This window comes from Calonectris borealis, chromosome 15 (genome assembly GCF_964195595.1).
Source record: "Calonectris borealis chromosome 15, bCalBor7.hap1.2, whole genome shotgun sequence".
Lineage (NCBI taxonomy): Eukaryota > Metazoa > Chordata > Aves > Procellariiformes > Procellariidae > Calonectris > Calonectris borealis.
In genome coordinates, this window is record NC_134326.1 from 6,524,245 (window position 1) to 6,551,184 (window position 26,940).

The following is a 26,940-nucleotide window of genomic DNA, read 5'->3' on the forward strand; positions in this document are numbered from 1 at the left end:
GGAAGGGCTGCCCTCCGCGGCGCGGCGGCCCCAGGACTGATGCTCGGCCGCTCGCAGCGGGACGCAGCCGCCGCGCCGGGCCGGGCGTGAGGGCCGCTCCGCGCCGCCTCCCGGCCTCGTCTCCCCGCCCCAGCCCGAAAGCCGATGCCGCCGCTGGACGAGCACCTGCCCGGGCCCCGGGCGTAGCGGTGGGCGCTGCCAGCGCCGCTCCCGAGGAGGCGGGCGCCCGCCGCCCACCGGCGGCGGATCAGGAGACCGAGGGCCGGCCCCGAGGAGCTGCCGCCGCTTCCCGCCCCATCAGGCGAGGGGCAGGACACCCACCCCGAGCGCGGCGCCGCGCCCCGCCCGCCCCAGCCGGCAGGCGGACCGGGCCGCCGCCGCCGCACCATGAAGATCAAGGACGCCAAGAAGCCGTGTAAGGCCGGGGGCTGCCGCCGCGCGTTCCGCCGCTCGGGCCGGGGGCAGGCGGCGTGCATCCCCGCCGTGGCGGGGCGCGGGGACCTGGGGGGAGGACTCGGCGGGTTGTTCGGGTCTGTGGATTTGGAAGCCGCCTGCCGAGACTCCTCTCGCTGCTGTGCGTCCCTTTTAAGTGAGGTTTCAGGGTTCAGGTGATCTTCAGTGTTAGCGCGGGAAGGGCTTCTCTCTAAATAGAAGGTAATACAATCAGTTTTGGGGGGATGGGTGCTGTTTTTAGTGAAGATGGCACTTGATCAGTGTACTGAACACCTGCGCAGGCAGCTGCAGTGGCTACAGTTTTGTTTTTTACGGGCTAATCAACTTCTGATTTTTTTTTTTTAAAGAGAGAATATTTGTTAATGTTTGGGTACAAGTCTTTCATTAAAGTATGCCGAATGCCCCCCTTTAATAAGCGCAGCTGTAACAATATTTCTTACTATTTATTCTTTTGGATTATCGTATTTGTTTTGGAGGGCGCAAACATGATTCACACACAGGTGAATGGAAACAAAATGCCTAAGACTGCCAGTACTTTTTTGTGGGAAGAGAGAACTGGACTGGGTAAAGTCAGTCTACATACAAGCAGTGTTTTCCCAGTGTAACAGATAAACAGCTGTGCAAGTCAACACACCTGTCAAACTTACACAGGTGTACCTTAGCTGTAAGGGATGCAGGTATTACTGCACTGAGTTAGGCTATTTTTTTCTTTGTCATCATACTTAAAAACTTATTTTCAGGGTGAGTTACTGTATGGAAAAGATGGCTAGTCCAAAGAGCTAGGCCTGCTGTTATTCTCAGTCATATGACATGCCTGTCTAATGAAGCGCATACAACTAAGACAGTATATTGAAAGTGTATATTTTAAATACATTGTTTGAGTAGCCCAACAAGAAGAAAATCACCAAACATGTATTTAACACAGAAAGTATTAGTGTAGCTCTAGAAATAGCTATAAACATGGAATTGAGTTTGGCTGTGAAAATACTTTGTTTCTTGTAGTGTGCTAAGGAAACCTTAAATATGCATCTTGTAGCACACAATTAGCCATCACCTCTTATTAGTGACAGCGTGTGGAAATTGCTGAATTGACTTGTTATCGTGTTTATGAAGAGTACAGTTCAGACAGCATTTTTTTCCCTGGTATAATATTTAAGGAAGGATATCAAGACTCTGAAGCAGTAGTTGGCTGTAAGACATTATCGTAGTTTGGTAATTTTAAATGGTGAGAGCATGGCTGCTTCTACTGCAGAAGCCTGCTAATTTTAGGAATGTCTCTGCTGTGCCTCAAAGACTGTTTTCTGTAGTGGTGGATTTAAACCTTATGTTTTAATAACAATGCCAAATGTTATCAAGAAGTTTTTACTGCTTAAATATGCTAAATTTGTAGTAGCACTCTTCCAGTTCTTGAACCTGAGCTTTGATGTTGGTTTTATGATGGGAATCAGAAACAATTGGAACTGCATAAGTGGTGGAGGGGAAGAATACGGTATCAAACTACGTCGTTTATTTCATCTTGACTCTTCCACATATTTTGAAGCTGGTGGCTTTTTTAAAGATAATAGCACCTAGTTTCTTAGGCAATGAACTTTAGACTCATTCTGCAGACCTCTGTCCTGGTTAGTTGGGCTGACTGAAGTGGGAGAGCAGTTGAATGTTTGAAGAGGAGCAGATCCACGAAAGGCTGAAGATGGAGAAGCCCATTGATGTTCAGGGGCTTTGGTGCCCAAATACTGCTGTCGCTTTGGCTTATATGCTCAAAATGACCTGTAAGCTGAGTTAGGCTCACAATACCATTTTCAGACTGTCTAGTTACAAATTATTTGGCTAAGACATCTGTAGACACTTTTCAATACAATTGCTGAATGGGTATTCGTTTCTTAGGCGAAGTGAGTATTTAATCGTCTGTGTTGGAGCCAAATTTAATGCAGGGGAAAAAGGGTTAATCATTACTTAACAAGAGGTTGTTAGTCTGCTCTAAGAGCCTGCGAAGTGGAATTGAGAAGATTGCTTTAGCCTACCTGTACTTCTATCTGTGATGTTTAGCATCATGAAAGAAAGCATGGTTGCACTAAGTGCCATGTCTGTCATAAGAGAGGTGAGGGTGAAATGGAGACACCTAGCAAGTTCAGAATTTCTGATGCAGATACACTGCCTAGACATGCTTGTGCGATCCTCCCTTTCAAATCTTCACCTGGCTAGTGCTGTTGCTACTTTGTTGTTGTAAAAACAGTGAGAAATGCAGCTGAATTTATGGAACATGGCTTCTGAGATTGACTGTCTTGAAAGAGACTAGTAAAGGGCCATTTAAATTTCTTTTGCAGGTGATGAGAGGTGATAGGCATTTTAAAGGAAGATAGCAGAAATTCAAATTAGGAAGACCTTGTAGGAAGCTAGCAGTGGAAGCTGGAGAGGTTGTGGGGTCTCCATCCTTGGAGGATTCTTGAAAAACTTCACAGGTCTTCAGGTCTTGGCTGGACAAGACCGTAGTTGACCTCATCTAGTGTTGGCGATTTTCCTGCTAGTATGACTGAGAGGTTGAACTAGATGACCTCCAGAGGACCCTTCCAACCAGGAGTTGCGTGATAGCTCTTCTGAGGAAATGCCTCTGGGGAAGAATGGCTGCTTCTCCTAAGAGAAACTTCTAAAGGTTATTTGGGGGTGGATATGATACATGTGAGAGCAGAGTCTTGCAGAACCGCTGCTGCTTGAGATCTGCCTAAAGGGAAGAGGGGAGCCACTCATTCAGAGAGCTCTTCATGTTGGCGGGGGAAGGCAAGGTGCCCGAGAGGAGCAAAGTGCCAGCATGCTGTGCTCTTCAGGGGACGTGGAGTCCTTCACCTTGGCTCTGGAGTGTAATGGACCGCTGAAGGAAGGCTTCTAATATTTAATACGCAGTGTATGTTTCTTTTAATTGTTTATTAAAAATAGCTTGAGAACAAATGCTTGCATTTCCTTTGAGGCGAATTGAGACACATTAATGTAGGAAAGTACATAGTAGAGATTGGCAAAATGCTGCATCAATATAAAGAAAAGATGAAAATCTTAAGTTTATTTTCTCTAATGTGCTTCTAGGGACACATGTAGTCATTGTGGACACAGTGATTCCATGCAGGATTTGTGTAGTAAAATTGATGAAAAATCCATTTAGGTTGCTGGAGAATCTTTTTTAAATGGATTTTTCTGTTCATAGAACTTGCTGCTTAGTCTTGTGGTATCCTAGCATTTTCTTATTAGTCCTTCAAAGCTGATTATTAGCCCATAGCTGATGTTACAGGCTCTCATTTCACTGCAGTTGAAAAATGTGTTTCTAATAATGGGTTAACTGCCAGGCACAGTTTATACTGTGTTTGCATCTGTAAGTGTTAGATTATGCCTGTGCATGCTGTATCTCACTATAATAAAAATACCTATCCCCAAAGAGATTGCTGCTGAAATGTCAACAAAATTAACAGAATGAGCAAGGAGGGAGAAGATGAAAGCAGCAATATTTCATCTTGTATTAGCTTTACATGGTATGCACTTGTAGATGTGATAAACCTAATGAAGAGCAGTTACAGTAATTGCCGATTACCACCTGTCCTCCCACTGGTAAACGTGGCCTTGCTGTAGCGTGATTAGAGGTGGCTGAGTGTGGAAGCGTGGTGAGTTTAGAGTTTGATGGAGAAGTTTTCCCATGAGGGAAATGGGAGGATGTGTATGTCAGATACATTTAATTTGAGTGTTAATTCTATCCAGCCCAAATCTATTTTGAGGTGGACTTGGGATATTTGAACCAAAAACCTGTTACAAAACTAGGTAAGCAGAGAAATTCTCCGGTGTCTCAAGGGCTAAGGACACTTGATGTGCAGTTTTGCTCTGTAGAGGCCCATAGGCACACATCCATATAACATAGGTACAGCAAAGGCACTTTTCTGCCTAACCATCAGGTGAGTCCCACTTGATTTAGCAGTTCAACAACCTTTGATGTGTTTTCTCTTAACTTGTCCCATTGCGCATGTTAGCTACCTTAGACTGCTAGCTGATATAGGTGTTAGAGTTTACCATTAACTTTTACTCTGCTTTACATCTGTATGCAGATGTTTTAGGGAAATACTGGAAGCATATGAATGTGTATGTGTACATAGAAGAAAATGCATTTGGAGAAACTGCAAGATATGTTTAGTTTAAGTTTCTGTGTTTATAAACACTAACTGTGTAATAGTTCAATATAACTTTTATATAGTTAACTTGTTTAACCCTAATCGGATAAGAATGGGATCAAGGTTAGTTTTGTTATCAAAGGCTACGTACTGAGCTGAATTAGAAGATCAGTTTTGTGCATCAGAACTGATAATACTGCATACTTTCATAAAGAACTGTTGCAGTGCTGGCAGAAGTAAACTTAAGTTTTCATGTGATTTCATGATCATTTTCCTTTCTCGTATTTTAAGCCAATATAGAACCATGAACTGCAGCGCGTTTTGGCAGTTGTTATCCAAGCCACATTTGTACTTGAAGTGCAACAGTCTTGCATCTTAATAATACGAAAGCTTTCTTACAAAGATGACAAAATCTGGTAACCTGTTCTCTGCTCTCACTGACAACTGTGAGGTGGTTTTTTTCCCCACCCCCCACTTAAATTAGGAGGTAGCTATTCTTCTTCAAAGGTTGGTTCTTGTTAATTTAATGTAGGGTTGACCCAGACTGTTATTTTATCTTACAGGGAGAAGGAAGTATTTTAAAGGTGTTTGTGTTTCAAATGTGTCGTTACATTCGTAGGAAAGAGTTTACCAGTAATCTGTTTCTCAGTCTTTAACAGCTAAATACAAATAGAGCGTTAAACCGAAGAATCTTATGTGTGACTGAATAAGGGGGAAGTAGTTAAGTCTTTCAGTGTGTACTTCCTGCAGCTTTGGATCCAAAACGGATGTACAAAGTCAAAATACTAGTATGTGGTCTGTGTGGGGAACTTCGAAGGTCCTCTGCGCTGCTGAAGCAGAACCCATAGAAAAGGAAAACACTTCAACCTTTGTGCTTGTATTGGCATGAGAAGGATTTTTTACTGTAGTTATTTCCTTTTGGCATATAAAGACCTTACATGATAAGATATAAGTAACCTTAAGATTGCTGCCAGAAACTATGTACACCAAGAACTTGAGGAGTGCAAACACAAGAGAATGAGGCCTCCCTGTGTAGCTTTAAAGAATAATTTAAAAAACAACCAACAGCTATCAGCTTGGGTTTTCTTACTAGGCAGAACTGCTGCATCATTACTTGACCACAGCACCTTGTGACTGCACTCTTCCCATGCAGGAAGTGGTTTTCTACATTTCAGGAAGTAGATCTAGGGAATCCTCTTAAACATCTTTTTTTTTTTTAACTCTGAGCAGGTTATAGGCACTCTGAGAGGTTTGAGAGATCAAAGCTATCTTCATGGCATGTATGGAACAATCTGTTGCTTTACAGCAAAGGTCCCTGGTCGCGTGTCTACATAGGGACCACAGTTGCTCCTGACAGAGCTGGGGCGTGAAAGAAAATCTGGGTTTGGAATTAAGGAGGTTGGATATTGTGATACTCCTCTCGCTGTCCCGTTGGAGACAGTTCAGTTTGGTGTGAAGTATCACATTAAACCATATGGGTTTTGACTTCCTAGTTTGTGTTCTACTTTGCATGTTTGTCTCTTCTCAGATAGTAAAAATATGTATTTTATGTATTCTTAAATAGAGCCTGGCTTGACTTCCTAAAAGCAGAATGCATGTTTTTGAAGCAGTTTTAAGGAAGTTGGGCTTGTTGAGTAAAAAGCTCGATCCCTGCTTTTCTTTTTCAAATTGCAGCTCACCTCTGCAGAGAAGAGCTGAATTTTGAAAAGACAGGGCACTGGGTTTGTTCCGTGAATAGCAGTTAAATTCTCAGCAAGGAATACTTCTGAGCTGTACATCGCTTTTTGTAGAGCCTTCCTAGGAATAAGAACAGTTATAAAGAGGAAAAGCTGAGAAAAATCTGTTAATGACCAAATCCCCACAGAGCTGCAGAAAAAGCCCAGTTTTAATGCAGGTGCATTGACTCTCCTTATGAATTGAAGCTGCGGAATGATGGTTACAGTTGCGCAAGTCCTCAAACCTGGTATCTGCAGACCTATAAGCTTTGAACAAAGGTTGTGCAATTGGTATTCATCTCATCCAGGCACGTTTCTTTAACTATGACTGCCATAAGGATCAAGCTGATGTCTGGGAATTTTTTTTTTCAAAAGATTGTGCTGCCATCATTCTGCTCCTAAATCTCTCGCTCAAAGAAGCATGACCCACAGATATGACTATAAAAATACTTTTTACAGAATCATTTATGTATCCTCAGCCCAAGGTATACGCCATGCTATTTTTATCTTGTTCCAAGACAGCTTTCAAATAGAAGACTGCCTCAGAATTAAAGTTTTCATGGATTTGAGAGAGCATCCAGCTACAGATGCTGGTACATATGCTGCAGATACAATACGTAAAAGTGAAAACGCTTGTGCTTCAAACATGCCTCAAAGAGTAGCAAGATCACCTTAAGCAGAGTGCTTATATATGTAGTATAAAGTAATGCACAGGTTCCTTGTATGTGTGGCATGACTTGAAGTAGATGTGTCCTCCTCAGCCATTGCCACGATTAGCCTGGCTGCCCTATGGAGGGGAAATCTTGTGGGAAACTCGAGCATGCTCTCCATAGTATGTTTTCTGAGTAGACCTTCATCCTGAATCTCTCTGTGGCCTTATTTGAACCCTGCAAAGGAAATCACCTTTTGAGTAATTGGAAGAGGAACTGGTGTTTTCACATGGGTTCCTGTTTTCTCCGTTCCCCCTGCATCCAGATAGGGTGGATCCTGAGCCAAGACCCACCCAAAGCAAACTGATTTGAAGGCTGCAGCAATAGAAGGAGAGTTCACAAGGTTTCCGTATTGTGTCCACGTACAATTACGTTCTAACTCTGTAGAACCAGTGTATTTCTAATATTTAAAGGTAGCTCAAGCATGGATGAATCTTGTATCCTTGCAGTCCCAAAATCACAGCAACAGTTCAACTGATTGTGCGCTTGCCATATATGTGTCTGTGTATCTCCTTCTGTGTTTGGAAAGCAAAATGGCTTTAATTTTCCTGGCTAGACCTGTATATAAATCAATCAAGAGTGGCTTACATACACAAGGATTCTTGTGTAATATCTTTTTCTGGGTTGCTGGTATAAGGAGTAAGTTAACAGTACGTGGGCCCAGTTGCTTGTTAGAACTCCTCCACCGTGCAAATGAAACTTGAGCAATGTACTTACCAGCCAAATCTTGACAAATTTTCCACAGAAAAATGTGAAACTTCTTGGGGTTTGTCGCAGAGGTGAAAACTGACCTATTTCTTCAGTCTCAAAATCTTTAAATTGCTGTTAAGATCACTCAGTTAACCCAGAAAACTGATACTGTACAGCATGATCCCATTTTTCAGCATAAAATGTTCTCATTTGAATTATGGAATAAACTTCCTTACAGTTCAACTGTTCTTGTTTTTTACTTGGTATACAAGATTCATAAACCTTAAGACTTTGAGATGTGACTAATGCTGTATTTGCAAAAGCCTTTCGAATCATTTAACGTGGAATGCGGTGGATCTTCTGACAAACAGGCACGACTCCCACCAAATCTTCCTTAAGCTCATCGCTTGAACTCTCAGCTGTTTCCCTCTCTTTCTTCTTGTGGAAGACTAGATCCTCGTTACTCAGTAGGCCCACTGAACGGGAAGAATCCCAAGTATTTTAGGTAGTACTTGGCTTGCTGTGTCCTAGTTAAATTCTGAATGGGTTGGATTGACTCCTACAGGCACTTTCTGGTGTGCTGGGTGAATCAACTTCCCTTCTTCGGTTTTGGTCTTGTGACATTGTTTATGATGAAAGACTGAAACTTAGTGAGATCGCTTAATAAATCGACAGTTAATTGTCATTAAGATAGCAAATTTTCTTATGTCTGGAGTCACAGTGCAAAGAAGTCGGGTATGCAGTTGTAAAGTCAATTCATATGTGACTTTATGCGTAGTCTTATGCTTAGATCTTGGCTTTATAGAACAGATATCAGGTTTATAGAACTTCTTTATTCCCACTTGGAGCTAGATTTTACTCACAGAATTTATCCTTGTATTTAAATTTTTTTTTCCAAGATGAGTAAGGTTACTGACTCAGTCTTTTTTGTTAATACCTGATAGTATCCTCTGGATATCCATTCCTGAAAGTTGAGGCAACTTTTAAGTTTCTTTTCTTTTTTAACTTTTGCACTCATGTTATAAATGAACTGGCATGCAGCCAGCCTTGACTAAATACATTCAAATATTTTGGTAGGCCATTCTTCTTAAGGATAGATCCCTGCTGGTAATGTAAATCCAACATAATTACATCTTACTCATGATGAACATGTTAACATCGTTTTGGTTTTGTTCCTGAGTTTCAGTGCTTCTATGATATATGAATTGCATCTGAAGAAATAAATTGGAACTCTACAGAATATTAAACAAAAAAAAAAAAAAAAAACCCCCAAAAAACCAAAAATAACCCAGCAAGTGATAGTGTCAATTAGAAAATAAAAATACCAGCTTACCAGCTGGATGTTCAGGATCTTTCTTAAACTTACAAATTAAGTTTTAAATGCTGTTTCTGGGAGGTGACAGTGGGGAAACTCTCAGATGAAGATGTTGTCTTTGTTGTAGGGTTGCTGAGTATCTGTTTTACCACACATGGTTAGGAAGATTTGTTGATACGGGCATATTCAAATCATGGTCCTAGATGACGTAAACCATAGAATCCGTGATAGGAATTGCAGTCATCCCACAAAAGTGACAAAGACAAAATATTTGTGTTGTAGTATTGTTGTTTTGTAGTACAGAAGTTCCCCCTTCCTATCCAAGATACAAAAAAGGAAAAATTGGAACCTAGATTCAGTAATATTAATTTTCTATCTTGCACGTACTTCTTAATAGTACTTTTTGTTAGACCTTTGTAACTTCAAGGGATATATGAACAGCTCTGTTCAGCTCCATAAATTGGGCATCTTAACTGTGTCAATTTTTAACAATACATGCAAATAAATTAATGCTTCCCTCTCAAATGAAACACGTTATGTGAGCAAAAGATAACGTTAGAGGAGGAATACCTGTCCTGCTGCTGTCAGCCATAATGTGTAACCTACTTTCTCACAAGTATGCATTGCAGTCTTTCTGCTAAACTATGTCAAAACTATTATTTTAGGAGGGAAGGTTATTTTAATCCCTTGTTCTCAAAAAAAAAAATAGTTGTTGAATCTTGTTTATGAGTTGGTATGAAAGATATAATATGGTTTGGGGAGTTTTTAGTTGGGCTTTCTAAGCCGATGTGACAGCATTTAAATGTGTAAATAGAGTTGCTGATTTTTCCATTTTTACCTGTGGCCAGAGGGATATTTAAGATCATGCAATGGCAGTGAGTACTAATTCTCTGTTCCTGTGAGGATTTTTGTTAACGTCTTCCTTGTTGAAAAGCATAGCGTTGGTTTAGTCTTAAGTTACGTGTATTGCTTTTGCTCTTTAACAAAGCTAATCGATCAATTCTTTTATCTTCACAGCTTTTCCATGGTTTGGCATGGACATTGGGGGAACTTTGGTGAAACTTGCATATTTTGAACCTATTGATATCACTGCCGAGGAGGAGCAGGAGGAAGTTGAGAGCTTGAAGAGCATCCGCAAATATCTGACTTCCAACGTAGCCTACGGATCCACTGGCATTCGAGATGTCCACCTTGAGCTGAAAGACTTAACGATTTTTGCGCGAAGAGGAAACTTGCACTTTATTCGGTTCCCAACTCATGATTTGCCTACTTTTATCCAAATGGGAAGAAATAAAAACTTTTCAACACTACATACGGTGCTCTGTGCCACTGGCGGTGGCGCTTACAAGTTTGAAGAAGACTTTCGCACAGTAGGTAGCCTATCTTTCCTCGTACTGAAGCTGATGCTAAAAGCGTTGCTGATGATGGGTTAAAATAAGCAGTATTTTGAAAAACTGTGGAATGCTCAAAGATTATTAATTATGCATTTGTTTTTCAGTCTTAAGTATGATAATCTAGAAATATGCTTTCTGACATCATCACAATAAACATGAAGATCTAATGATAACAGCTAATTAGAACCTTCCATTAATGCAGTGAAATGCAGGACACCTTTGTGGAAGTCAACAATTTTCTAATCTGTGTTTTCTCTGAGGGGGAATGTGCTTAAACTGCTGAGGTGCTTGAGTCACTTTGGATTTTCTTTCCTAAGCAGTCTTTGATGATAGGTTTTCAATGTTTGTGCGTGGGATTATCCTCATTAATTTAGTGCAGTGCATTGTTTAGAGATCTGTGACAAAACACATGTCTGAAAGATGGTCTTTTTTCAACTGCAGAGCCGTTTGGGATTTTTCTGAGGTGTTTTGACTCTTCCCTTGACGATCAAAATTGATAATTTGTTTAGGTGCAGTTTCTATCCAGAGATAGTTGTTACTAACTGAGAATCTTATCACAGTATCCAGTGTGCACATGTCCTAGTTTTAAAGTGGCTGCAGACCTCTTGTGTTTCTAGAGACAAGACGACTTTCAATAGCACAAAATGTTTGGTTTCAAAAATCTGCTTCATTTCCATTCCTGTGCCAGTCTTCCGTTGAGCTGGTACAACTGTTTGTGGGGTAGGGTCGCAATTTGTACAGCAGAACTAATTAATGATCTAAACCCCCACATAAATATTTTATGTTGGAACAATTCCCTGATCTGCTCCACAGTGAAGCTTCACAGTTGTGCCGTGGCAAGAAAAGCTGAAGGGACCTGGGGGAAGAGGAGGGGACGGGCAGTGCTGTGATCCGGTACTGATGTCAGTCGGCAGTGTGCAATCCCGTCTGATTGTGCAACTTTGTAATCTAACTGCAGGCTGCTTTCTAAATGTGAGCTGATTCAGAGATAGACTTTGAGTGGTTTTTCTTGGATTAGCTGCCTAATTGGATTCTCTAACTGTTGGAACTCCCTGCTGTGGTGAGGGAGAGAACATGATCACTCTTTTTGTGAAAGCCCCGAGTTAAATTGTGTTAAGTATGGTGTGAAATTACAGCCTTCCTGGAATCCACAGCACCTGTTAAATTGTATTTCTGCTTTATGAGAGAATGGTAGCTTAAATGTCATCTGCAAAACTGAGGAAGAACTGTAACGAGCCTAAAGTCCTGTAGAATTTCTGACCTGTGGTTTTCTTGTGATCTTTGCAGTGTTAATAAAGTTGCAAGGATAGTTAGTACAATGCCATTGAGGTTTTTATCTTAGGTTTTTATCTGCTGACATCTTAGAAATGACTGTTTGACGTCTAAGATGGGGGAGGAAACCCATAGACCTTGAAAATATGTGCAGACATGCGAGTTTCACCAAGATGACACTCAATGGGGACTCTAGGGTATTTGGTGACCTTTTTTTGATTTAGATTGATGAAAAATCTTGCTAATTTTTCAATGGATTAATGTCTGAGTATCTCAAAAGTTATCTTTAGGCTTACCAAAGCAGATATTTATACTGCTTGTGTGTTCTGGATTCAAGTCTGAGGTCTAGATTTATAGTCAGAGTCATTTGCTAATCGATGTATTCAGAATTTACCTCCGAATTCTTTGTTGGCTTTATAGTGGGATTGAAGTTCGTGAATTAGTTGCCTGAGGTAGCTTCTAGTACTAGTTTCCAAATTTGTAGCATGTTTAAGCAATGTTAGAACATGTTGACGCTGTCTTTTTTCTTTTTAACACAGATTGGAAACCTCCAGCTGCACAAACTGGATGAGCTTGACTGCCTTGTCAAAGGCTTATTGTATATAGACTCTGTCAGCTTCAATGGCCAGGCAGAGTGCTATTATTTTGAAAATGCCTCAGATCCTGAGAGATGCCAAAAGATGCCTTTTAACCTGGATGATCCATACCCATTGTTGGTTGTTAACATTGGTTCAGGAGTCAGTATTTTATCAGTCCATTCCAAAGACAACTATAAAAGAGTAACTGGAACAAGGTAACTTAAAAACCTAAGTTGGGGTTGTTACTCTACGGAACAATGAGCCTTCTGTTTTCAAAGTGGTTCCTCTCCCTGACTCCCCTCACCTATCCCTTCCCTCACTGTAGTATGGAAGAGTATTTTATCTTTAATTTACAGCTGCATTCATTGAAGCCCATTCCCATAGTTCTGTTATTGAGAAGATTTAGCTAGTATCTTATTTGTCAATCGATGAGTGCTAGGAGTGCTCCGCAGTGAGATTTTGTAGGTTTTGTCTTAAGTTTTGATAATTTGTCCAGTGTGTTTCTCTTGCTCCATAAGAATAAATATGTCCGCACATGTTTTACAGTAAATGATCAAGGATCAGAGTCAGTGGCATGATGTGGGTATTCAGGGAGTTTGTCTGTGATTAAGTCTTCAAGCTTACATTTTGAGAGTTTATAACTACTTGTTAGCTCTTACTGTATGGTTAGCTTCTTGTAAGTGACTTATATAAATGTTAAATTGATTGACAGCTTTTTGTGTAGTGAACCTTGAGCAAGAAAGCAGACAGCTTGGTATCTAAGTTGAAGGGCTTTATTTGTTTATTTTGCTAGTCAGACATAAGAATCTTTGATGTGAGGAAATACTATTTAAAAGCAACTAGTTTTCTTTCTTCTTAGTCTAGGTGGAGGGACCTTTCTTGGTTTATGCAGTTTGTTGACGGGCTGTGAAAGTTTTGAAGAAGCTCTGGAAATGGCATCCAAAGGAGACAGCACACACGCTGACAAACTGGTTCGAGATATTTATGGAGGAGATTATGAAAGATTTGGCTTGCCAGGATGGGCTGTAGCATCCAGGTAAGCAAGAGATCTTTTTGTTGGTTCTTTTGCTGGTTTGGGGGGCTTCAAAAACAATACTTAAACTATTAATACAGAGAAAACTGCTTTTTGCAAACTTGTATTGTAGTCAAGTTATGTTTTTATCCTAAAAGTATATATACTCAGTTTTCCTGAAGATTTAAAGCTACATGCAACTGCATGAAGAAACCTCACGTGGTATGTCATATACAGCGTTACATGAGTCAGAGAGAACGTGAGGTGATCACAGGAGTGGCAAGAACAAAGTACAGAGGAAAAACAAAGCCAATTACTTTTTGACTTCCCATATACAGCGTTACATGAGTCAGAGAGAACGTGAGGTGATCACAGGAGTGACAAGAACAGAGTACAGAGGAAAAACAAAGCCAATTACTTTTTGACTTCCTAGAATCTTTTAGTAGGGCTGTTGTCCAGAGGGAAGGTGAGAGGAAAACGGCATTTGTGTTGCTCTTACAGTAGTATCTCTTCATTTTTTTGAAAGACACTGCTCTTTTTGATATACAGTTGTCAGTATAGTCACCTGGTATAATGTTTTAACCACTTTTCTCACTTATGAAGGCTGTTGAACATAAACAGTTTGCATCATGAGAATAAATGTATTTTATTGCCAATGACAGAGGATTTTTGTCATAGCTGCAAGTTTTATTTCCATTGGAGAAGATTATTCATGATGTTACAGCTTCTCTATCCTTAAGAAATGTAAGAAGAATAAACTTTGGGAGTGAAACTAATACGTACATAAGAGAGTTCATTAAATCTTTGCTCTTATTCAGTAGTAAGAGGTCTTAATTCACGGTAACTTAATTCTTCTCCCTCTCCAGCCAGCTGAGGCCAAGCCTCTTGAGAGAGCATATGCTGAGAGGTTTTAATACGTGCAAACTTTACACTTTTAGTCAATACATCTTAACTCGCTCTTTATATAGGTACTTTTTGCTCTCATTTACTTTTTAAGACCCTTAGGATCTTTAATGACTATTTGAGTTTTAGAATAATCAGGATTCTGGCTTTCCGAACTGACTTAGATATGGCACAGAGTCCTTAGTGGTAAAATATCATGCATATTCTTGTTGTGTTTTTTCTTTTTTTATAATTCATAAGAAATTATCTACTGTGTATGGTAATGGAAATGCCCTTCTAATCCAGCACTCTTCATTTATACCATCTAAATTGCAGTCTGTCAGCTGTTTATTTTCTGTTTCAGAGGATTGTTCCATCATAAAACCATTCAACTCATCTCTGGTTTACTTCTACTTTGAGAATAGAGGACTGGATAGGTATTGTGAGAAAGCAAGCATGAGGAGTTGGAGGATTCACCAGTCAGACTTAAGCATTGACTTAATTTACAGTGACTAGATTTGCAGAGTACCCTTGCCTAAGAATAAGACTACTTTTTGCTGTAGATGCTTCTTCATGGAAGTCAACAATCTAAACAAAAGTATTTTGTTGGGGGTCATTATTGTAACAAGATTGACTGTTTCCTGTGAAGGAATAAATACATACGTTGTAGTGTCAGTTGTCAAATTGCTGTATTTAATACAGACTTAAAAAAGGAGCTTCTTAAGAACAAACATGAGTCTTAAGTTCTGTTATAGCATAAAAATTACATTCTGAAATTACTTCAAATGCACATGAATCACTTTGTACTTAATGGAGATTTTTCTTGTTCTAGTTTTGGGAATATGATCTACAAAGAGAAGAGAGAGTCTGTTAGTAAAGAAGATCTTGCAAGAGCCATATTGGTCACCATCACCAATAACATTGGGTCTATTGCCCGGATGTGTGCAGTAAATGAGGTAAAAACTTCTGACAAGGAAATGATCTATCTATAGGTCTATTATTTGGTTTCAGATTAAATGATCGCTAAAATGATGTATCATTTTAAACCTTTTAGTACATTCTCAAATGAAACGAAGAAATTCATGTAGTATTAAAGAATTAGGAATTGGTTCAGAATATTTTGACTGTCTTTGGAGAAGTGGGACAAGGATGTCTTTGCCAATGGGGAAGGTAAGCCGATGAGGAGGGCTTCAAACTAGCTTTGTTAGGGAATGGAGCCTGAAGCCTGCAGATAAGTGAGGGAGCGGGGGAGCACAGGATGTTGTGATGAAAGGACTTGAAGTCTGCTTGTGAAAACAGGATGATTGTGGGCCCAACTTAAGTCTCTGTACACAAACACATGCAGCATGGGATGCAAGAGGACCTGTAAGTCCTGGTTCTCATGAGGGACTATCTCAACCTCTATTGGAAGGGTAACATGGCAGATCACAAGCAATCCATACTTCTCAGTGTGCTGGGGACAATTCTCTGACACAAGTGCAGGCAGGCTGACTAGGCAAACATGGTGCTGGACCTGCTGTTCATGAGTGAAGAACTGGTCAGGGATTTCAGTGACAGCCTTGAAACAGTAGAGTTTAAGATCCTGAGGAGAGTGAAGAAGGCAAGTAGCAGAATGGAGACTCTAGATGGACTTGAGTAGAACAGGATTCTGGTTTGGGGGGATTTAGGAAGTAAGATCTTGTGGGAGGTTGTCCCAATGACATAAGCAGCCCAGAGTAGCTCATCGATCTTCCAGGATAGCATCCTCACGGCAAAAGCAAAAGGTGGGATACAGACTGGCTAGGGAGTAGCATTGCAGAAGAGAGGAGGATGCTGGCAGACAAGTTGAACTGAACAGGAATCAGCAGTGTACGTGTGCAGTGGTGAAGGCTGACCTTGTACTGAGATGTATTAGCAAGGGCATAGCCAGCAGGTGAGAGGAGGTGATACGCTGGGCATGACCTCTTTCCCCCTCCTCCCCAACCACCACCATCACCAAAAGAGAAGCACTGACAAACTAGAACAAGTCTAACGGACAGGTTACTGAGACAGGGCCCTGCCCTGGAGCACCTAACGTATGAGCAGACACTGAGGGATCCGGGTTAAGCCTGAAGAAGCAGCTGAAGCCTGGAATGGTTGTCACTATCTAGAGAGGGAAGACGCTGCCAGGTACAGCCATGCACAGCAGAAGGATGGGAAGCAATGGGTGCAACTTGTAGCAAAGGGAATTCTGATTGGTATAAAGGAAAAAAGATGCTCACAACGAGAGTGGTTAAGCCCTAAAACATGGATTTAGAGAGAGACTGTGGACTCTGTGTCCTTGGAGAGTTTCAAAGTATGTGACTTGAGCAACTTAAATGTTGAAATTGCTGAAAGACCTGCTTTGAGCAGTGCATAGGACCTGATGGCCTCCAGCAGTTTCTTCAAGCTGAAATTATTCTCTGATTAAAGCTCGTAGAAAGCCTTGCTTCTAGTTAAGCATTATTTTTAATTTTTACCAACTCTTGAGACTTGAAATTGTTTTGATACCTGTTTTCTTACTGGTTGATACAGAGACAGTTTCCTGCTATCTTCTATTTCTCAAAGCTCTGCTAAACAGAACCAGTATGCGTTCAGTTTCAGTATGGTTAGCATGGACAGTCAAGAACCTGTGGAAGAATACTGAATTTAGACATAGAAGATATGGGTGTCTGAGCACCAGGGATTTCCTCATTCATTATCAAGAAACTTTGGATAAAGTGAGGTTTAGTAACAGCTTGCTTAGAGAAGACTAAGGGTAACTGTATTTAGAGCTCTGCTTAAAATCTATGAATGTGATAGTCTCAGAAATATCAATAACCTTGTTAGCTGCAGTAACCCTCCTTTTGCTTAGGAGCCAGACTAATATATTTTTCTGGTTTTAATACTGCAAGTTCTCCCTCAGTTTCTTTCTCTGTCTTTCTCTCATGTCCGTCTCGGAGAAGAAAGTTAATTTTGTGGGTATTAAGTTGATTTTGGCTTTGCTTTATGGCAAAGCTTGATAACAAAAGAGTTAAAATAAGAGTGAAGTTGAAAGTACATACTAATAGTCTGGGTCTGAGGCAAATGTATGCAATTTATATTTAAGGGTAGGGGTAAATGAGTACAAATCAGAACTCATAAACTGCACAAATTAACTTTATTCCCAGTTTTTTTGGTCTAATTCCAACTGTGTCACAGAACTACAAATCATAAGAAATAGTTAATAGGGATACACAAACTAATATCTTGAACTGATGTATAAAGATAAAGTAATTATTTCAGTTTCCTGCTATAGAGCAGAATTATGTTTGGATGCCTTAACAGTGTGTTTACTTTGTCTTCACTGTGAACGAATCAAGATGGTGAAAAACAGTTGTATGTTAGTCATTTGACTACAGGTTGAATTGTCGTACTAGATTTTGTAACAACTTGGATATGAGCATTCATCTAACATAATTAAGCGCTTATTTAAGCAGTATATTAAGCACTAACACAATTAAATTTTCTTTGGTTCTTGCTCTCATATCATTAAACCAGTGTTTAATGGTGCTTCCACTTAATGTTGGATTTATTTCAGTGAATGGGGAAAATTAAACGATTTTCACTTTTTTACACTTGATTAAAATTCACAGCTCACTTCTAGTATTTCAGTCTTAGTCTAATGTTATGCTGAGGTGTGTTGAGGTCTCAAGATGAAAGGAACATCTGTTATGTCTTACTGTCTTCGGCTTCTTTACAGTGCTGCCTTGTTGCATATGGATCAAGCAGCATTGTACAGGGCTATGAAGGCATTGAGTCTTCTCTACCAAATACAAGTATTTTTCATTTAATTTCTCTTAGCTGGAGCTGTTCTTTGGCTTAATTACTGAAAATGCTCACTTAATTTGAAACACAAATGCTACTTGTCTGTCAATTAAGTCCTTTAATTCTTGAGGGTTGCACGGTTTTTATTCTTCCTCAAGTATGCTGTGTTTTAAATTTTGGAACCATGTTTTAATTGTGGGTTGTTTGGTTTTTGGTTTTGGTTTGGTTTTTTTTTCTTGCTCGAGACAGTCTTCTTTCATAGCTTAATTTTTCAAAGCTGTGTTAAACAGTGAAAAGACTTAATCCTTTGCTGTTTTTCTCTTCTTTTTAGAAAATAAACAGAGTTGTGTTTGTTGGCAATTTTTTACGTGTGAATACTTTGTCAATGAAACTTCTTGCATATGCACTGGATTACTGGTCAAAAGGCCAGCTGAAGGCCTTGTTCCTAGAACATGAGGTATGCTGTGGTTCATTTATCTGCATGTATTGTTTTATCATAGATCAAAAACGCATGTATTGAGTACCTCTCATATGTATGGTATCCTGAGACACCAAGTACTCAGTAAGCATTGGAAATAAGAGGATGTTTGTCATACTGTATTGGTTCTCTGGGGACAGCACTCTCTGCCAGGGAAGTGCTTCAGTCACTTCGGGGTATCTCAGTTCACGCTATAGATCTTTGGAGAGGGACAAGAAAATGTTAAGCTCTGCGCTAAGGTTCAACAGTCTTTGCTTGGGTTTGGGTGGAAACAATAGTAAATATTGCATTTCAAAAGATCACAGAGAGATCTAAAGCATGGGCCTTTGAAATACCTGTATTGTTCTCAACTGAGCTTGAGCAACATCCTGAAACTCGAGACTGCTTTTAACAAGGACTGTTTTCATACCACCACAGATAGGCCTTGAAATTGTCGTAGGGATTTTATGCCCTGAGACTAACCTGCTTTTGGGCAGCTTCTGCAATCTAGATCAGTATGTAAAGCTGAGAGAGTTGACCTGTTTGGGTTAAAATATAGGCAAGCGGTATTAATTACAGGTGCAGCAGTTGGGAGACTTGTAGCTTCTTGGCAGTGGGCTGGCAATTTTTGTCCTCAATTTGTTGGTCTGCAAATATTACAGCATTACATCTCTTCCCCTTCAGTTGATTCTCACAACTTTTTTCCTTTATTGCTTATCCTGAGACTGACAGTAGTCTGTCTTGGTGCTAGTGTCTGCAGTAATAGCAGAATGGTTCCTTGTTAGTTCTACCCCCTTCACATTTTTCTTGGATAAATTTTAAATTCTTGCATTTGGTCAAGTGTAAATTCCAAACAGTTCTATGTTTCATAGTTATAGGGAGGGGGAACATCTTGCTTCCCCAGAGGGGAAAAGTAATCCAACAGGAGAATGTGGTTCTTTGTGTGCAGGTAAGTATACAGTCCAAAAAATGGTGTTGAAGGTTGGACATAATTCTTTAAAAATGTGAGGTGCAGTTAGTTTAAGAAATTTTTTACTTGTACCTTAGGAATAGTGTTGTTACGGATATTGAAAATCCTTTGGCAACCAAAATACACAGCTCCTCTAGGAAAAACAAACCAAACCTGATTTCCGTGCTTTAGGAGTCACTGATACATGTCGTAGAAGTCCTGCAGCGTATGGGGAGGCTTGGGGTGAAATCTCCTTAAGTTAAGCTAGATAAGAAGGATAAAAAGTTTGTTTCACAAAGCTTTAAAAAATAGTTATGAAAGATTATATATTAAAAGTGTATGGTGTTCTTTCTGTAGCATTGGTCCACCAGATGCTTTGTTGTCATTGAAATGTGATTAGTGCAGAATTTAATACCCTACTTGAACCTGAAATATTTTTTTGTTTGTTTTGAACAGGGATACTTTGGAGCTGTTGGTGCTCTTCTTGGGCTGCCAAATTTCAGTTGAGATGCCAGATGTCACTACACTGAACTATTTTCCACCTGAATGACGCTTATTTATGGCAATGGGAACTAAATCTGGGGAGGGGAGAAGAAAATAGCAGATTTTCTGTAACTGTTTTTTAAGAAGTGATTAGCTACTGAATATTGCCATTATAAGGAAGGGGTTTTCGCTCTGTTGGGCATTGAAAAGTGAACTGTTTGGGGATATCGTTTATGTTCTTAGGTACATGTAGCCAGTATTGAACTTTTAATATGCAATACATCCTCTGAAAACAAGCTTCCAGAAGAAGGAATGCCAAACCTTTAAGTGCTAAGTGTGAAAATATTGCAAGTTTACTCCTGAGGCTTTAGGCCTATCAGTTTTGTATATAATTGATGAATTAAAAATTATTTTCATTAGTTATACTATATTGTGAGCACAATTTCCCATGTGTACTTACAGAAAACAACTTTAAAAACAGTAAGGTACTATCTACAAGGTGAGGGAACTGTAGCCAATTGCTTCCCACAGTGAGAATAGTAATTATTTTATTTTCATGTGTAATGGAAATAATATTAATGCTTTAATTTCCAGTGGGAAGAATAGAAACACAAAAAATCAGCCAAAGCAGCAGATTAAACAGCTGGTGTTTTGAAGGTTTTGTGAAGATACTCACTTTGCCTCTTCATTTATTTGAAGATGCAGCTGGTATTTTGGGAAGATCCCCTCTGTCTTTGGTTGGATTTGGAAAAGAATTTAATGATTAATGAAGGCAGGTTTTGGGGGTTGGGGTTGTTTTTTTTTTGAAGACATGACTTTCAAAATGCCTTCTGGTTTTTTTTGGTGTCTCTTACGAATTCTGACATCATGCATCATTATTTGTAAAGGTACCACAAAGCCTGAGAGAATCCTTATAAAATAGACCTCATAATTCTGATGCTTTGGCTTATTTCTGTGAAGGTTTGGAAAATTTCTGCCCCCTCCTACTAATTTGAAAATGTGATTTCGCCTTAATTTTATAAGAGTTGATCAGAATCTAATTAGATGTTGAAAATGAAAGGTTGTTAGCTTGCTTTTGGATTTGGAAGTTTGTTTTTGAAAGTTGAGGACAGCATTAGAGTTTGTATTGCAGCACCAAACGGACCAATAGTTAGTGCACTTGCAATATGGAACCATTTATCAAATTGTGGCCTTGGGATAAAATCCATACTCTGGAACTGATCTTTGGGTTTTTCTGTATACTTTTAAAATTTACAGTTGTGATTATTGTAATAAGTTTAGTCCTGAAGCCAGGACGTGAGATCTTTAACTTGTAAGAATATTATACAGTCATTAGCTGTATGACTCTTTGTGGTCTAAAGAGCTACCCAATTTTATGATACCATTTTAATGTTAAATATTTCCTATAAGTGCATGAGGAGCAACCAGACTAGAACACATTCATATCTTGGGGTTTAAGGTATTTTTAAAACTGACTGCTCGAGTATTCCACAGCATGGCTGTATTGTATTCACAGACACATCCACCTAGTTAGAGTGTTAGAAACCTCGATGTGCTATTATCAGTCTTCTCTTTCTTTTCTTAAAATTCAAAGCCCCATACTAACATCGTATGATTTTTTAAAAAAAAATTCTGTGGTCCTTTAGGAGTAACTTAGAGTAGCCAGTTCATTAAGCCCAATGCCAATCGCAAATGCAGTTCCATTTATTGTTGCTTTTCCTGGTACTCATACTACATTTCCATTGTGCTTGCTTTGATGTTTCATTTTAGACTTAAAACAAACAAAAATTACACTCACAGTTCAACTGATGTAATGCTAAATCAGAGCACTTCAGAAAATAAGTGAATATGGGTTTTATAGAATGTCTTTATAAATGCTGTATACTGTTCCTTTTAAGTTACGATTGACTATAGAAAGTAACCTTTATTTGGTTATAAAACCTTGTAAAAACTTAATTTTCTGAATGTTTTGACAGCCTCCTGAAAATTTTGCAAACTAACTGCGTATTTTACTTGCAAAGTGAAGTTCTTTAAGACACATACTAGAGCTTGATTAGAAACAGTTCCTTTAGACCATATTTATTGCTACTTCACTTCTCATTTTGTGATAATGAAAGAGAGCTGCTCGTGAAGCAGTAGTTGAAGTTACTTGTATATTTAACCAGAAGCACATGTAGAAGATGATTACCTAATGACCACGGTTAATTTAAACCATTTGAAGTTGACATGACCTAAGATACATTTTTAAAATAAGTTGTACAGGGTTACAGAATAAATTAATGGAGTAATTCTTGAATAGCTGTACTGTATAGAAACTACTGTGAGAATCAAAAAGTATGCCCTACCTCTATTTTACTTCCCGTGAGCTTCTAAAAAAATTGGCTTCCTTATGCTAGTTTTATCAGCACAAGTGTTACTTCATTACAAGAGCAACCAGAGAAGTTTTCAAGCCCTACTGTAAAGCCCAGGGGTCCTGTATTTAAGCCACATCTTTGGTCTCTCAATTTAGAACTTGTTACTAGAGTCTCCAACGATTAACTCTACCACCAGTAAAAATGCTAAGCATCACAAATAATTGCAAGATAAGCCTTTTCGTCTAAATTAACCTTCTAAATAATTTTTTATCTAAATTATCTTCTAAACAGGCCTTGAAAAGGCTTGTTTCTTTTATACAAATCACTGAAGTAACTTGCTTTTTCCTGATCTTCTCTGTTTTTACTTTCACCCTTGCCATTTTTTTTCCTCAAAGCTAACTGGTTGAACTGGCTTTAGAGTGAATTGATTCAATGTGATGTACTACAGTAGAGAAAATTTGGGGTTTTCTCAGGGCTACTGTTGTCTACTCAAGTGGAACCACTTCTCTAGAGGAAAGTTGTGTGATACTTCTTCTAAAGTAAAATGTAAAGCTCATTTTGAATGTGTAATCGTTTTCAGCTCAATTAGCCATGTGAGTGCCTTTTAATTTTTTCATGTAATGCCAATTTTGCTGGTACTGGGACTTTACCCAGGAGGTTTCCTAACCAGTGTTGCTTGCCAGAGAAATGGCAGATAATTTTATTGGCTATGGAGATGATCTCTTCAATCCAGTGTAGCTAGAGATGCCAGGAAAACTGCATCAGGTTCCTGGCTTCCTGTCCCTGTAGCCCTTACTTTGGGGTAATGCTTTTCCTTTTCTTGGTCTCATCCCTCCAGCTTGGTCTTTTTAAGTATTATACACAGTTTTATTGTAGAAGTATCGTCCTAAAAATCATACAAGGTTTTAGTCAGATAAGTACAGATTCTTTCTGGCCAAAGAAGTTCATTTTTAGATGAAGCTATTCCAAGTTGGTGTGGCTATTAAACTTAACCACTTTCACCTTTCTAGTTCTACTAGGATAACTGCAGTTTGAATGAGAAGGGAACTTCTACAGTACATTTTGAATATTTAGCAAGCTGGAATGAACACACCCTCAACGTTCTTTACTGAAGCTAGCAAAGGTTTAAGTATAAACACTTCTTCATTCTTTTAGTAAAGCCTCAATAAAATTAACAGTTCAGAGAGAAGCAGCTCTGATACACTTTCGTTGTCTTACAGTTTGGTCCAGATTTTCAAAGGGTCTTCAGGTGTCTGACCTGCCTTTTGAAGATCTTTCCCTCCCTCTCTCTCTAGTGTTCTGCAAGCACCTGTGTGATTCTACCAACACCTCCATTCATAATTCGAGAGTTACAGCATGGAAAGAATATGAGACCATGCTGTCCCACTTACTCTCAGCCTGTATATTAAGAACAAAAGTTCAGTTCTGGCTTCTCATAACGGATTAAATATTCCTGCAGTAGTACTGTGAGATTCCTACTTGCGTTTGAGTTGTTGGTGCAAGGTGATTATATTGCCTTTAAGGGTTGTAATACTAACTCTTTGTCTCTGTCCAGTATAGGTCTTCAGGAAATACTTACTTCCAGATAAGTTGCAATAACTTCTCATTTCTGAATGTTTCAGAATAACAGTGGGATTTTAACATTTGGAACTAATTAAACTGTCTTTTATCTAGAGCAAATATGTGCTTCTTGAAGACTAGATGGTGTCTTATGCATTCAGTCATTAACTTATGTTAATGCCTAAATTTACATTCAACCTATTTTTAAATACCACTTTCACTATTCACATTCTGATTACTAGATGGCTCTATTCCTGAGGAAACAGTTTAGCTGCGTTCAGAACAGAGATGAAAATCAGTGTGGTTCTGTTGAGCTAGTTGTGGTCAGCTTTTTATCCTGAGTCCATTTGCACACATAAAGAGATTAGTGTTTTCCTAGCGACAGTGCTTTCTACATCCCTTTTTTTGAATTATGTAGGCTTAAAAAACATGTCATATGTAATAGAGCTTTGCTTAGGTTAAAAAATGAACAAAAATCTAACCTGTGGGTCAGGTTAGAAGTATTTGACCAAGACATGTAGGTCACAGTGCAGAGAGAGGAACACGCTTGACGCATACAGTTACTGGTTTGGTTGTATTAATTTTTCTATTTCCTGTTAACGCACACTGAGAGGGGGCAGACTTAACAATCGTTCTGGATAAAATGGGTGAATTAGTCCTCAGACATGACCATGGGAGATAAAAAAAACTTTATCACAGTACAGAGGGATAATTCCCTGCTTACATTCTTTAAGTTTTACTGATACATTCCAAAGTACATCGCCAGTATTCTGTCATCTGTGATAAAATTACTAATGCTTTAATTTTCAAAGAAGTCTGCAAAGCAGCCTGTTTTATTAGTTTTGTTTACTTCACACACGTAAAGCATATTAAGTATTCTTAAAAACATACTTTCTGAAAATATCTCAAAAGATGCTGTAATATATTTGAAATTATTAATGTGCTAATGGACTATGTTTGAGCAGTCTAGGTTTGCATAACTGAGTGCCAAATCCTGCTCACTTTAGTTACTTGAGTAGATGATTCTTTTAAACGGGGACTGTTTTACCGAATGAGCAAGATTTGGCCTCGAGGTCTTCTGCCTGGGGAACACAGTAATGCTACTTTCCATATTCCTGCTGGTGCTAAATCATTTGTTGAAAATAAAGATTCTAAATAGATATTGTAAATAAAATATTTATGGCCTGGTCCTTTTGACAGACTTAAAATTTATCATTTGCAAATATTTTTTGGCCTTATTTCAAGTTTCCCTTTTGGTTTTTTTTTTAGAGTATGTGGGCTGTGTTTGTTAATGTGGCAAGTCATTGGCAGGTTTGGCTTCCTGTGCTGCTTCTGTAAGGCCCGTAACATTCCCGTTGTGCATTATGATAGGGATGACTTTTCATTGCTGGATTTCAGTGTTGCCCTTCATCTTGTTTAGACTTTGTAGCTGTTTAAACAAATAGTATAAAGTAGAACACGATTGGCATTTGTTCTCTGCTGAAACCTCAAGAAAATCGCCATTTCTGTAAGCATTTGGGGAAGTTGTTGAAAATGCAAAAATACCCATTTAAAATAATTTTAAAAGCTAAATGTGTTAATTAGTCTTGCCTATAAAATGAACTGGAATATGGTCTATCAGTTGCTAATCTTTGCTATAAATTGCTAGCATTTCACAATTCTTCTAGCATCAATTTAAGAGCATTGTAAATACAAGCTTTGGGAGGAGGTATATTAGTTTCAGATTGTGCATTACAAAAGAATTTAATTATAAGACTAGTGGATTAGTATTTTGAGACATATTAAATTACGACATCTAGAACATGAAAATTAGTGTGTTGATGTTATAGAGATAGGATATAGAGGGCTTTTGATAATTGCACTTTTTTAATTTCTGAGTTTTGGCATTTTAATAAACGAGTGTTTAATTTTCCCTCTACTGTCTCGTCATGTGCAGGCCTTCTAATCACCAATTGCTGTCTTCAAATATTTGTTTTAGTTAGTTAGCAAAACGGACAGGCAAATTTATAAATTGTAAACCGTGTAGGATGGAAGTTCTCTGAAGAGCCATTTGGTTAAGTTGCCTTATTCTATTACATTGCACTCATGTTATGTCTCCACTTTCTTGTTTACTGTTCAGACACTGAAGATGTGATGTAAAAATATGTGCTACAAATTTTTATTCATAAATTACTGATTAATACCTTTGTGTCACCTGTTAATACAGCTCTTGTAAATGATGCCTTTATGCCATCTGTAATACAGCTCTTGTAAATTGTTTAAATTATTTTTCTTTTTATAGATTCTCGTTACTGAATGTACAGATTAGATCCCTTTAATATGTCACCGAGTAATTTGATTGGGGCCCAAATATGGCCAACGCTGTAATTCATCCCATCAAAACTGTAAATAATTCTTTACTGCTTGTTTGCATGAATGAAGTTTGGATTTCATTTACTTTGTCATAACCCAACTCCTCTGTGATGGGCCTACTTTTTACAGTTTATTTTCCTGGTTTTATTACCATTTGTTCTGTATGAATGTTGAAACAGTACTTTGTCTTTTCCTAATAAATAATTTGAGATTGTTCATTGTTTGCCTACATTTGTGGGGCTTGGGGGAGGGATTTCTGGGTGTGGTTTTTACCTTTAGCATGATAAATTGCTGTGATACTTGATACTGGGGGTTGTTGCGTAACATTTTGTACTAAGGAAACATGACTGGTATGGTTTTCATGCTCTTTTCTTCCTCTCCTTTAATAAAAGCCTATACTTCACAGTTCTTAGATTCAAGTCCTGTTTTTAGAAACATTTGATGTCCTAAAGAACTTTAGTTTTGCAGTCTTGAAGTAGAAAGCATGCTGTGAAGCTGCCGTAAGCTTTTGCCTTCCAAGTTCACTTGAGAGCACATGCTGATTCATGCACACAGGTGACTCGGAGTGGTGCTTCCCTGTTGAACAAAATACTAAATGTATGAACTGCACGTTATATATAAACTGCCATTGCTCCTCTGTTGGAATTGTTCTTTGCTTATGTTTTGGAACAGCCAAATTACATTGTCCTGAAGTTGTTCTGACTGGATGCCTAACGGGCAAGGAGTTGTCAGGAATGAAGTCTGTGCCACAACAGCATGCTGGCAATGCATCTTGTGACAAGCTTGCTGTGTCAGAGACTGCTCATCAGGGTTCACTGTACAAATATTTTAGCCATCCA

General features: G+C 38.9%; 1 protein-coding gene across 4 annotated transcripts; it reads left to right on the forward strand.

Moving 5' to 3' along the window:
- Nucleotides 1-26,317, forward strand: PANK3 (pantothenate kinase 3). Of its 4 annotated transcripts, none has more exons than XM_075164103.1 (7): nucleotides 1-415; nucleotides 10,043-10,395; nucleotides 12,231-12,484; nucleotides 13,129-13,305; nucleotides 14,996-15,119; nucleotides 18,278-18,403; nucleotides 19,809-26,317. In XM_075164103.1, the coding sequence occupies exons 1-7, from the start codon at nucleotides 388-390 to the stop codon at nucleotides 19,857-19,859; spliced, it is 1,113 nt and encodes a 370-aa protein (XP_075020204.1). In that variant the 5' UTR covers nucleotides 1-387; the 3' UTR covers nucleotides 19,860-26,317. The 4 variants fall into 4 exon arrangements, with proteins under 4 accessions (XP_075020204.1, XP_075020205.1, XP_075020206.1 ...); XM_075164104.1 differs by lacking the exon at nucleotides 1-415 and adding an exon at nucleotides 7,968-8,206; XM_075164105.1 differs by lacking the exon at nucleotides 1-415 and having other exon boundaries at nucleotides 10,235-10,399.
- Nucleotides 26,318-26,940: the final 623 nt, after the last annotated feature.